The 13,146-nt window shown below is 42.4% G+C and overlaps 1 protein-coding gene across 1 annotated transcript; it reads left to right on the top strand.

The window, feature by feature from the left end:
- Window positions 1-214: 214 nt before the first annotated feature.
- LOC137297457 (N-sulphoglucosamine sulphohydrolase-like) lies at window positions 215-9,171 on the top strand. Its single transcript, XM_067829423.1, has 7 exons — window positions 215-396; window positions 1,472-1,604; window positions 2,159-2,292; window positions 3,300-3,450; window positions 4,229-4,464; window positions 5,263-5,438; window positions 6,003-9,171. Exons 1-7 carry the CDS (start codon window positions 291-293, stop codon window positions 6,603-6,605), a joined length of 1,539 nt encoding a protein of 512 aa, XP_067685524.1. The 5' UTR covers window positions 215-290; the 3' UTR covers window positions 6,606-9,171.
- Window positions 9,172-13,146: the final 3,975 nt, after the last annotated feature.

The following is a 13,146-nucleotide window of genomic DNA, read 5'->3' as shown; positions in this document are numbered from 1 at the left end:
CCACAATATCACGGCGGGGGACATCAAAAATGGGCTTCACACATTGTATGTTGGGAATCGAACTCTGGTCTTCGCATGACGAGCGTACGCATTGACCACTAGGCTACCCCAACGCTCCGCCGCGTCTATTAGAGGACGTAGGGTACATGATTCATATAATCTTATCAACCAAGAGACCTTGACAAAACATGGCATATCCTTCATCATATGACCCACATTCAACTGATAGACAGTGGTATGTTGATCAATACGCCTCCTGTAGATAACACGCGTGTCTGGAGCACCCCCATATGCACATCACCACGGAGATGAAGGTGGCAGTAGTTTGTCTCAGTGTTGCGCTGATCGTTTCTCACGTCAGTGCACAGACCCGTCGCAATGTACTTCTTATATATGGTGAGTATCAGGAAATGAGCTTTATATCAACAGTAAACACGTGATGTCGGTCGACCGGCGGATGCTGTCACTTTCATAGTATATGTTACAGTCAGACTGTGAAATCAGTCATTATCAGTCAATACACTTCAGTCATTTTATGAAATTTCACTAAATAATCTAATCTACAAAAGTGAATCACGATTTCAACATCATTTATTGTCACTATGTGTTAAACCTATTGTGGCAACGACTGTTGCATTTCACTTTGTCTTTGAAGATTTACACCTGTTTGTTTGACACTCGCTGTGTCCAGAGCAGCCACACCTCTCAAAACCCTGTCCGCCACATATAGATGAAATGAAATTTCATGAAATGACTGAAGTATATTGATTGCTGTTAAACAAAATGACGCTGGTCCTCTTAGTCATTTCACGAAATGACTGATTTCACAATCTGACTGTAACATATATATTGTCTTTTGTCTTGAAGGTGGTGAATGATGATAATGATAGTAGTAGTAATAACAACAACAGTAGTAGTTGCAGATGTAGCAACAGTCGCAGCAGTAATGATAAAAAGTAGTAGTTTTAGTATCAGCAGTCGCATTAGCAGTGGTACTTAGCAGTGGTACTTAGTACTGGTACTTAGCAGTGGTACTTAGTTCTGGTACTTAGCAGTGGTACTTAGTACTGGTACTTAACAGTGGTACTTGGTACTGGTACTTAGCAGTGGTACTTTTAGTGCTGGAACTTAGCAGTGGTACTTAGTACTGGTACTTAACAGTGGTACGTAGTACTGGTACTTAACAGTGGTACTTAGTACTGGTACTTAGCAGTGGTACTTTTAGTACTGGTACTTAACAGTGGTACTTAGTACTGGTACTTAGCAGTGGTACTTAGTAGTGGGAGGAGAACATACAACACACAGGTGAGTTTTACGACACATGTAGCACTGTTCCGACAATATCAAGGCTGGGGACGCCAGAAAAAGGCGTCAGACATTGTACCCAAGTGAGGAATCGAACTCGGGTCTCCATTAGGCTACCCCATTGCCCCAACAACATACAAACTGTAGTATGGCTACTTGTGAGCAGGTGACGATGCCGGGTTCCAGATGGGCGCCTACAACAACACAGCCTGCAAGACGCCAAACTTCGACAAACTGGCCGCCAGAAGCGTCGTCTTCAAACATGGCTACACCTCCGTCAGTAGCTGCTCGCCCAGCAGGTAATTACATCATTATTCCCTGTCAGTCACGGCTGTTACAATGCACAAACGTTCCCCGTTGTTGATGTATAAATTGACAATGATCACACGCGTGTCTTTGAGAACGCTTACAGGGGAGTGAGTGAGTGAATTTTACACCTCTTTTAGCAATATTCCAGCAACATCACGACGGGGGACACCAGAAATGGGCTTCATACAATTTACCCGTGAAACTGTGGGAACTGAACCCGTGTCTTACGCGTGGCGACCGAGCACATTAACCATACAGCCCCCATGAAAAGAAGACTGCTCAGTGACGTTAAATAGAGAAATCGAAAGTTTATTTTAAAACGTAACCTGTATTTGTCCTCATATTTGTGCCCCTTTCAGCCAGTACCTGTCCACAGTTGCACATCATACCCTCCACGGGAATGAACGGTACTGATTCTATCAACCACTAGTCAGTCTGACCTAGACACGACTACTCACTGCCCGCCGTGATATAGCTTGATATAAGGGATGATGGCAGCGTGAAACAGTATTCACTAACAAAAGAAACCGTGTTTTTATCTTAGGTCCGTGTTGCTGACTGGCCTTCCTCAGCACCAGAATGGGATGTATGGTTTACATCACGACCCGCATCATTTCAACAGTATGGACACAGTCCGGGCACTGCCAACCATCCTCGGCAATGCTGGGATCAGAACAGGTACACAAAAACGTTACCATAGCAACGGAAGATAAACACCACAGAATATTTAGTTCCTCAATGATATATTGCGCTCCACAAAATTTACATATTATTATGTTATTCGCAATGCCAGTTAAACTTTACTCATGTGAGATTGGACAGAGATTAGCTAGTTTTCCTTCAAATTATCATATGCGATGATCCCTTGATCGTATAACATATTTTTGTTTTATGTGTGGGGAGAGGGAGTTTAGTTTTACTCCTCTTTTAGCAATATTCCAGCAATATCAGTGCGGAGGACACCAGAAATGAGCTTTACACATTGTACCCATGTGGGGAAAGGAACCCCGGCCTTTGGTGTGACGGGCGAACACCTTAACCACAAGGCAACCCCCTGAAGATGAAGATCAAAGGGACGTTTTGGTTGCGTGATTACATTTTTTACGAATTTTAAAATAAATCCCACCGTTTCTTTGTTATATTTATCTCTTTACTAAAGTCCAGTGGGAGCTGTCGGTTTCACGGAGCACGTATTTCAAGATTTTACATGCCACTTTTCCCTCACGCCCACACCACCAAATACATACAAATACGTAAAAGTTAATTCACTCACTGGTATCTCGCAGGCATCCCCGATCATGTTTCTTGATTTGTCAGAATCATACCCACAGTTGCCTTTTGTCAGAACCATACCCACGGCTGCCTTATGGCAGATAAGATAACTAGTTGAGGCCCAGGGCCCAGATTTTCGAAGCGCTCTTAGCGCTAAGATAGCCGTAAGTAACATTAAGTTACGACTATCTTAGCGTTAAGAGAGCTTCGAAAATCTAGGTCTCGGGCCCACTTGCACAAAGCAGTCTTAGCGCTACGGCTGTCGTAAGCCTTTGTTGGAGAAAGGGAGATACAATCATTGTAGCGCTGAGATCACTTTGTGCAAGTGGGTCCAGTTCTCTCCCGCCTTCTCTTGCATATTAAGCTGACATAACTCGAACACCGTTCAAAACTCATCTCTCTTATTCTTTTAGGCATCATTGGTAAGAAGCATGTTGGGCCCGACGATGTGTACAAGTTTGACTATGAGCAGACAGAAGAGAACAACGACTTGAATCAAGTTGGAAGGAACATCACCTACATGAAGAAATATGTTCGTGAATTCCTCAATGCTGAGGACACTAGGTAATGACGGGAGATAGGATATGGTCAGGAGATTTCTGATGGAGTGGTGTGGATTGAGTGGTAGGGGGCAACCGTTCTGTGATGTCATGATGTGTCAGAGATAGTGTTTCGTCAAGGTGGCACTGCTAAGAAAGCGGGGCGACTGAATTCCAAATGGGGCATGCAATAAAAGATTTTCACGTATCAAGTTATCTATACCTTTGATTCCTATAGGCTCAGACCCGTGAAGATCCGGGGTAGAATAGGCTTTCAACAACCCATGCTTGCCATACAAATGTGACTCTGCTTGTCGTAAGAGGCGACTAACGGGATCGGGTGGTCAGACTCGCTGACTTGGTTCCCAATGTGCAGATCGATGGTCATGCTGTTGATCACTCTATTGTCTAGTATAAACACGATTATTTACAGAATGCCGCCATATAGCTGAGTGCGGCGTAAAAATAAACTCACTCACTCACTCACCCTTATAGGCTCAAAGGGTCACCTCACTTTTCTTCAACATAAAATAAAATATAAATGGACACCGTATTCTTCTGAATGGTAGAGTGCCAAATACATTGGGAAAACACTTGATATCGGTTGTGAGTTGTGCGTGCGTGTATCTGTTACTTGCCCTGTTCTGTTTATAGTAGTAAATTCATTTGTTTACTGGATATGAACGGTGCCTCAGTTAATTTACAAGTACTTGTATGAATTGGCCAGTCCTTCCTCTGTCTTGAAGCAGTGCTCAGTGGGGCCTTAAACAACAAACAAACAAGACAATATCTTCCTTGTTCAGGCCATTCTTACTCTATCTGGCTTATCACGACCCTCATCGCTGTGGCCAAGATCCAAATCTGGGTCAGTTCTGTGAACGCTTCGGCGACGGTCAAGAAGGCCACGGAGTCATCCCTGACTGGAATCCGGTGACCTACAGGCCTGAAGATGTGGAGGTTCCCTACTACCTGCCGGACACTCCGGCCACCCGGCAGGACCTCGCCAACATGTACAAAACCTACAGTAGGATGGACCAAGGTGACGTGTACCTGACTGAAAACTGTGTGTTCTGCACCGGTGCTTTGGTACTTGATGTGATTACCATGACATTGTTGCTCAAAAACAGACTTGAAAAATTGTTAGGGATGGCCGGAGCGAGTGACTTAAGTTTTACGCAACATTCAGCAATATTCCAGCTATATGTAGGCGGTCTATAAGTTATCGAGTCTGGACCAGACAATCCAGTGATCAATGCCTTGATCGATGCCTAGGATGCGATGACATGTGTCACCAAGAGTTGCCTCTTACGACAAGCATGGGTTACTGAAGGTCAATACTGACTCGGATCTTCACGGGACTGGATGGTTGGTGGCTCAATTCTTCGCAAAACATGGATTTCTGTTTTCTTAGGTATGGTAGGACTCCGACCAACTGTTATTTATAAGACTACAAGCGGACGAACCTGTAAAGAACTGCCTCAGGCAACTCATGCTCGGAGGATGGGCTGGACTGTCATCGTATCCCAATTGGGTAGATGGATGCTCATGCTGTTGATCATTGGATTGTCTGGTCTGTTGACTATAGACTGCGGCCTTATAGCTGGAATATTGCTGAGGGGGGCGTTAAATAACAAGCAACCAAAAAACTGTTGAGGGACGATATTCTGTCGACTGTCGACATATACCTTTACAACTGCATATACCACATAGTAAACATTATAAAATTACCGCTGATTAGTTCAACGTGTGTGTTTCCAGAAGTGTGTTTCTTGATTGAGTGAAAATGCTCACTCGAGGTGTAACGATCACATAAATCCCAATTATTTTGTGTATACAGGGTTGGGCATATTCCTCAAGGAGCTTGAAGACGCAGGTTTCATCGACAACACCCTTATCCTCTACTCTTCTGACAACGGCATCCCTTTCCCGGGCGCTAAGACCAACTTGTATGACCCAGGGATGGGCGAACCTATGATGGTGTCCTCACCGCTCCATAAAGAACACTGGGGGAAGGTACATGGAGACAATAATACCATACCATGTTTGCAATGCCGCCATTAGGGTATTTGATTATATTCCTTTTGTTTCAGAATATAAGATAAGTTTTGTAAAAAGATGTGCCCTTTCCTGATCCTTAATCTTAGGTCTCCGGCACCACTAACGTAAGTGAGAGTTTTAGCAATATTCCAGCAATATCACGACGCTGACACCAGAAATGGGGTCGACACTACATAACCGTGTTTTGTATTTCACTGTAATGCTTAACGTCCACAATCTTTCTCCGAACACGTATCGAACGTTGGACAGACCAAACTACTTTCCATATTTCAACAACAGGGTCGGTTGATTTATGCCAGGAACAGGACAATATTGTTTTCATTTGTTTTACCACAAAACATTATGTTACAGAAAATACATCGACAATTGTTTATGTCAAACTTGATTAATTTCGGGAACATATTATCAGAGAGATAACAGCTGTGTTTGCAAAGCAAAACGTCTCACCTCCGATAAAGGCACATTTTTAGCCTTGGGTCAGATGGATCCATACCTACACGGATACTTGACTTATTGCAGGTCACGGAGGCAATGGGGAGCACAATGGACTTCGTGCCCACCATCCTGGAGTGGTTCAACCTCACCTACCCAAAATACGCCATTGACGGCAAAAAGGACGTGACGCTAACGGGGAAGTCCCTCCTCCCCGTGGCCGCGAATCCAGCCACGAGCCAACCCGAGTACTCCTTTATCTATTCCAGCCACGACATGCACGAGGTCACAATGTTTTATCCAATGAGAGTCCTCCGCACACACCAGTACAAATTAATCCACAATTTGAACAGCCATGCTCCATATCCATTGGCTACGGACATCTACCAATCACCGACCTTCTTGGATCTTCTAAACCGTACCCACAACAACGTCGAAACTCATTGGTTCAAACCGCTGAACACTTACTATTACCGCGACCAATGGGAACTGTACGACCACCAGGCAGATCCAATGGAGTTACGTAACTTGGCTAACGTGACAGAATACCAGTCAGTGCTAGAAAGCATGAAAAAGCAACTGTTCGAATGGCAGACGGTTACCAGCGATCCATGGCGATGTTACCCAGCCGGTGTTCTAGAAGGAGCAAGATGTGAACCGTTGTATAACGGGGAGTCTCCTCCTGTGTAAAGATGATTAAACCGTGTTGAAAAATGATGCCAAAATTTATGTTTAAATTCCTTATATTTTAATTCTTGTGTTAAACAGTTTAATGTTATATTTGTTAATGTGTTTCCGGTTTCGTAATTGGCGTGTGTTTAGGTCAGCTTCAGTTGAAGTAAGAAAACCATTGGGAAAGATATCATAGCGAACGTTAGATTAATACCAGACGTATTCCATATTGTGCAAAATTCTAGAACAGTTTATATATTACCGATGACATATGTGAGTGAGTATTTTCCAGCAAATATCAGGACGTGGGACACCAGTTTTGTTTTTCTTTATTTCACGCATTGTACCTATATGGGAATCAAACCCGGATCAATCAGTAGCTTAAATATTTCAGATTATGCAAAGCATAAGACAGAATGTAAGTATGTGTAACGTAAGTAATTCGTATTCTGGAAATGTCCGGAATAATGTAAAAAAATATATAAAAAATTAATGAATTTGTTATATTGTACAAATACTCGAAATAGTGTAACAATGAACTATAACTGAAATATTTCGGATTTTTTAGGTTCGGGAATATTGTAAATGGAGATTCTAGCTTTTGTACTTTGCATTGTGCACTTGCTTGAAATAATGTAAACAATGCATGTAGTATACAATTCTTAATATCTGCAGTCTGAAGATTTTCATTCGAGTTATTCAGTTCACAAAGAATCAATGTGGCTTCATATGGCAAGCGCTGCTAACACGATAGTGTGGAACGATATGTTACTCTCTTGTCATCCGCAGCTGTCTGGAACATTTGTGGTAAATCAATATGATCTACATCGCAGTTAAATATTTTTGTTGATATACAAACGTTGTAGGGCTGATTGTCCGACTCAGTAAATGAGCGTCTTTCGGAAAGTGAGTGAAAAATATTTGATAGATAGTCTGTATCCAGTGAATATGAGCATAAGCTAACAATTTCACGTTGTCACAACGTTGTGACGTGACGTTGTGATGCGTCATTTCTACGTCGACACAAGGTTAAAGTTATTTGATCTGTTTGATTGGCACTTTTATCATTTGATGCTGACGTATTTTACGTTCTATTTACCGTAAATAGTTGAATAGTTTTCCCTGAATGGAGTATTTTTGCCGGGTAAGTTCCATTCCGGTTTCGAACCCTTATCTACTCCTAGGCCAAATGTAGAGATATCATGAAAATCAGGTAATATGATACACCCAGCCTTATCACCCATACTGCATATCTTGACCATATTGAACACCAGTGCTTGTCACCACACATTAGACAATGTGATCATTCTCAAGCAGTTTGTTTATGAACATGTGGACACTGTTTCAACAGTGGACTGAACCCAGCTAGTTTTTAGTAATCGGATACCTCCTGTAGCTAGTTCCACATCAACAAGAATTTTTGGCGGGTGGGAGGTGTCATACTAATTACTGAATAACACGTTTACTGCTGCTGAGAGATCCTAAAAGATAGGGACTTTTCTAACATTTGGCCTAGGACTATATCCTGAGATTCATGAACAGCAGTGCACTATGTTCGGTACATGGCAGGGCAACGCCTCCAACCCAAAACTAAACGGAACCTGGATCGGCAAAGACAGCTGGATGACCTGAAAACCAGGCCGAACTTCCAAGACCGACTTCGACTCATCCTCGATATCTCCAGGGTATACGTTCCGAAAAGTCTCCACTATACCCTGGACGCATCTACGGGTCGGCCCGATAATTTTATTACCTCCCTTTGCTGGCTCCGCATTCTCACAGTAGCCAATCAGCAAGGCCGCCGTTATAACCGAATTTGCCAGTGTCAACAAAGGTAGCAGTTGCTACTGCGAAGGTTTGCTTGCCGTGCGACTCACATTTTGAGGAAATCATACAGGCAAATTTATAGGTCTGAAACCTTTTTAGAAACATATGCAAAAAATCCATCTACCCCTTTCAGAGAACCTCTGCATGGTTTGTTTAGCATGTTTAATCAGTTAGAGAATTTGAAAAGCGAAAGTGAGTTGTGATTGGTTCGCTCAACTTCCCAGCGTAGACACCTGATTGGATAAAAAGCCAGCCAAGGGAGGTAATAAAATTATCGGGCCGACCCGCAGGTGCGTCCAGGGTATAGTGGAGACTTATCGGAACGTATATGTACCCTGGAGATATCGAGGATGACTTCGACTATGCTGTCAGAACATCTTATGCCCTTAAACTTGCTACGATATTGTGATTTTGTACATTGTTAAATGAGTATAAGGTTAGAATATTGTCCATTTAGTATTTCCAATCTATGGAGTTAATCTAGTCATATGCATATATGTGTAATAAGTAAGAATATTCTGTCCATTGTTTAATCAAAGGTAGCATCATATATGTCAAATATATCAAAATATACAACTGTCGATCTGTGAGTATGTGAACAAATGAAGAACTGTAACCTGGAATAAAATATACTCATGGAAAAAGTTAGGGGAACGCATGTTTTCATCTGTATGGACTTTTCTCTTACTGATTCAAAGATTAAAAGTCACAGCTATTTCATGCGTTCCCTTAAATTTTTCCATGAGTATATATCTTAACGTAATAGTAGTTTGGTTTTAACCTGTTCTAATTATCCCTTCGCCCTCATCGAGGGAGCTTAAACAAACGCTCAGTCCCGTGTTGGTCTTGTCAATTAGGAGAGGACCACCATTCGCATGAAGGCGAAAACAAAATTCGCTCAATGTTTACAGACGCGGAAAAAATTCGCCTTCGTGCGAATGAACTGAACTGTGGTATCAACATTAGACAACTTACCATCAAGGCTCCTTGTTATGCACAAAATGTCGAAAATTCCTTATCGCGATACGACTGTGACCTCAGTAGAAGTATCGCACGGTGAGGCACCTGTATCGTGACACCCCTAGTTGATATTGTTGTCATGATATAGCATGTCATCCAAGGCACAGAACACGAGGCGATGTTTTTTGGCAATCTTCACTCACCGAGGACAAGCTCTACTATCATACAGAAAACCAGCATTACCATTTTCAACTCAGCATCGTGTACAGTAAACAGATATGTCTATTGTACTTCATATCAAGCGAAACGTCCAGAGTTGTGACCCCCTGGGCGATTTCAGAAGTGTGTCTGTCTTCCTTCGTCCTATACTCATATACCTAGTCACATGTCCAAATATTAAACTCTTCTAGGTTCACAGATTAAGATTAATTTCAGGAAAACCTTTGGCTGGATCCCTCAACGAGTCCCTAGTGGCCCATGGTTGACTCAGTAATGATGGGGGTTATGAAAGCGTCTGTATGTCACTGTTACCGACCACGTGATCATAATATGAATCGCTGTTTTGTCAGGTATCCACTCTACAGGAATCCGGATGAGAATTGGTCTTCAGTAACCCATGCTTGTCGTAAGACGCGACTATCGGCATCGGGTGGCCAGGTCTGTTGACCTGATTGACACATGTCATCGTAAACAAATTGCGTAGATCGATGCTCATGCTGTTGATCACTGGATTGTGTTACAAACTCGATTTCTTATAGTCCGCCGATATACAGCTGGAATATCGCTGAGTGCGGCATCAACCAACAAATATACAAACACGCCATAAACTATCTACTGGTCGCCACCCTGAGGTTGATATGTTTATGAACGGCTTTAAACAAGAGGAAAGATCTGCAAATACCTTTCCATATTCACATTCTAGTGGTAGTGGCAGTAGTAGCAGCAGCAGCAGTTGTAGTGGTAAAGTAGTAGTAGTAGTAGTAGTAGCAGTAGTAGTAGTAGTAGTAGTAGTAGTAGCAGCAGTACGTGTAGTAGTAGTAGTAGTAGTAGCAGCAGCAGTACGTGTAGTAGTAGTAGTAGTAGTAGTAGTAGTAGTAGTAGTAGTAGTAGTAGCAGTACGTGTAGTAGTACATGTAGTAGTAGTAGTGGTGGTGGTGGTTTTAGTAGTAGTAGTCCAGCCATCGGAATAAGGATTAACACGTCTTCCCCAGATATACGCTGGCAAGACTCAATTTTTTTGTACTTATATACCAGATCCTATCTAAGAGATAAAGATTAGGAGTATCTTGTATTAGGTAGTCAGAAAGGTATGCAAACAGAACAGAACGCAAAATATTTCTCATGACTACAGTAGAATGTTTTACACGTTTTTTACACTTTACTTATCTTTCATTGTCGTTTTAAACCCGAGTCAGATACTTCCATGGGTCAAGCGTTGCTGCAATCCAACAGCCGACCTACGACTCGATGATCGACTGAATATTAAATTATTATATTTTAAACAAATGCATAATACAAAGTGACAGTTGCTGTCATGTGACATCATGAGATGGCCCCTTTAAGGGATGAGTGAGTGAATGAGTTTACATTTACATTTACGCTACATTGAAAAATATTCCAGCAGTATCACGGCTGGGGACACCAGAAATAGGCTTCACATATTGTACCCAAGCGGGGAATCGAACTCGGATCTTCAGCGTGCCGAGCAAACGCTTTAACCACTAGGCTATCCCACCGCACATTTTACGGAATGAGGCAAATGGCCGACACATATCTGCAAGGAGAACAACCAGGCAGGATGGGGATATAGCTGCTGTTGGTGTCGAGTTTAAACACTCCGACCATCCTTCCTCGAAAACTGCTCACATAGAGATTGTTTGACCCATCAAACCTTCTTGCGTGTATGAAATTCCACGGTTTATAGGGAAGGTTGACCATTATTAGGGTCTCTCCCGATTCCATAGAAAGTTTCATTAACCCAGTGTTATCGTTAAAGTAGAGAACACGATCAGTCATGTCTGCAGTTACTGTCATAATGTTCTTCCCAGAGTGCACAACTCTGACGTCATTTCCGCCGTAGGTCATCGACAGGAGTTTCGTGTCGACGCATACGTAGATCCGTTTCGATTTATTGTCAAGTGCCAAACCGTAAGGGTAATGATAAGCGGACAGGTCTGCAATCGTTTTGATATCACTGCCGTCGTATTTTAAAGAACTGACCGTTTTCCTGGGTCGAATTGTTGTAAAGACGATGAGCTCTCTTTCTTCGTCAACCGTGGCGGCCTGAGAAGCATAGTTTCGAACCAGCGGTTGAAGATCGCTGCTATCAATCCTTGACACATAGATTATGTTCCTCAAATTAAATGGCGCAATTCCTGTGACGATAAGGGACTGAATCTTAGGTACGAATACAACTGACTGGTAATCACTGATCTCAAGATAATAATTACTTACGGTGTAGTCAGACAGATTCACCTGCAATGGTTCTGTATGACCCCAAGGCGCAACAAGAAGACGTCCATTGTTGCCCTTGGAATTAGACACGTCACTCCCAACCGACCCAGATGACGGTATTGTTGTGACTTCAAGAACAGAGGTCGTTTCTTCATCTCCAACCGATCCAGACAACGATTTTGTTGTGACTTCAAGAACAGATTCAGTCGTTTCATCTCCATCAGTTTCAGACACGGGCGTAGATGTACCATTAGGGGTGCGATCCTCTTCCATCCCAGTCAATCCAGGCAATGGTTTTGGTGTAACAACAGGGTTGTCAGTCTCTTCCTCTCTTGTGGGCACGCTCGACGTCGTTTCGCGAAAGACGTCATTGTCAGTCTGCCCTTGAGGTTCAGCTTGGGGTTCAACTACCTTTTTCAGAGCAGCTATCTCAGCCTTTAAGATGTTGTTTTCTTGCTGAACAGAGTTCAGTTGGACGGAAAGTTTACCAATGAGTCCTTCAATCTTCTGATACTTTCTTTTCAGCCTTTTTACTGCCTTGCCCACGTATCTCGTGTCTTTCAGCTCAGCAATTTCATTTTCCAAGTTCCGAAACTTTAACTCCATCTCTTGTTTCAGAGCATTTTGGCTGAGTTCAAAAAGGAGAAACCTTGAAGAAATTTTGTCGTTCTGTTTGCCAGTGTATCCCCATGCATGGTGCGTAAACACCGTGAGCATGAAACACAAGTTGAACACGGAGAGTGACATGTTGGCAATGCTGTGTCTGTAACCAGGCTGGAGCGACGGGATGCAGATAAGTAGCTAATAGCAGGAAAACCTTCATTACTTTATGAACTATTACAACTAATAGGATATGTGTGAGTGAAATGGGGTTACGCACTTGAGCTTTGTCACGGTGCCCTGGGCGAATCCGTCACTCCACATGTACATCTTGTCCATTGGAATGCATTCAAACCCTAATGTATTCATCCAAATATATGTCCCCGATATTGCTAAAAAAAGTCATTCTTATTTTGATATTTTGCAAACATCTTGCAGATCATCTTCAGCTGCGTGTACATAATTTTCTTTCCGTTGATTAGTTATCGAATGACACCTGACTGCAAGCACCATATTTAACACACATACAACTTTTAACCAATCCCACAGTCAGCCATGTTAAATCTGATCGGTATGTCTAATATAAGTGTTTTTAAATAGTTGCAGCCTTCTTAATAGCTCAGATGATTTCCCAGCTGGTAGATAAGTATTTGAAGCAGTTACACAGAAACTAAATTTTTTAAAAATAACTTAAAAGTTAATTAACATGCAAGTCTAT

Source organism: Haliotis asinina, chromosome 1, assembly GCF_037392515.1.
Source record: "Haliotis asinina isolate JCU_RB_2024 chromosome 1, JCU_Hal_asi_v2, whole genome shotgun sequence".
NCBI classification, from domain to species: domain Eukaryota; kingdom Metazoa; phylum Mollusca; class Gastropoda; order Lepetellida; family Haliotidae; genus Haliotis; species Haliotis asinina.
The sequence above is the reverse complement of the archived record's forward strand: the minus strand, read 5'-3'. Positions and strand labels throughout refer to the sequence as shown.

What these genes read in the sequence shown, in the direction of transcription:
- LOC137297457 (XM_067829423.1), top strand. Translation starts at nt 291, where the DNA reads ATGCACATCACCACGGAGATGAAGGTGGCAGTAGTTTGTCTCAGTGTT. An exon ending in AGTAGCTGCTCGCCCAGCAG is followed by an intron (nt 1,605 to 2,158) that starts GTAATTACATCA and finishes TTTTTATCTTAG; the next exon opens with GTCCGTGTTGCTGACTGGCC. An exon ending in CTCAATGCTGAGGACACTAG is followed by an intron (nt 3,451 to 4,228) that starts GTAATGACGGGA and finishes TTCCTTGTTCAG; the next exon opens with GCCATTCTTACTCTATCTGG.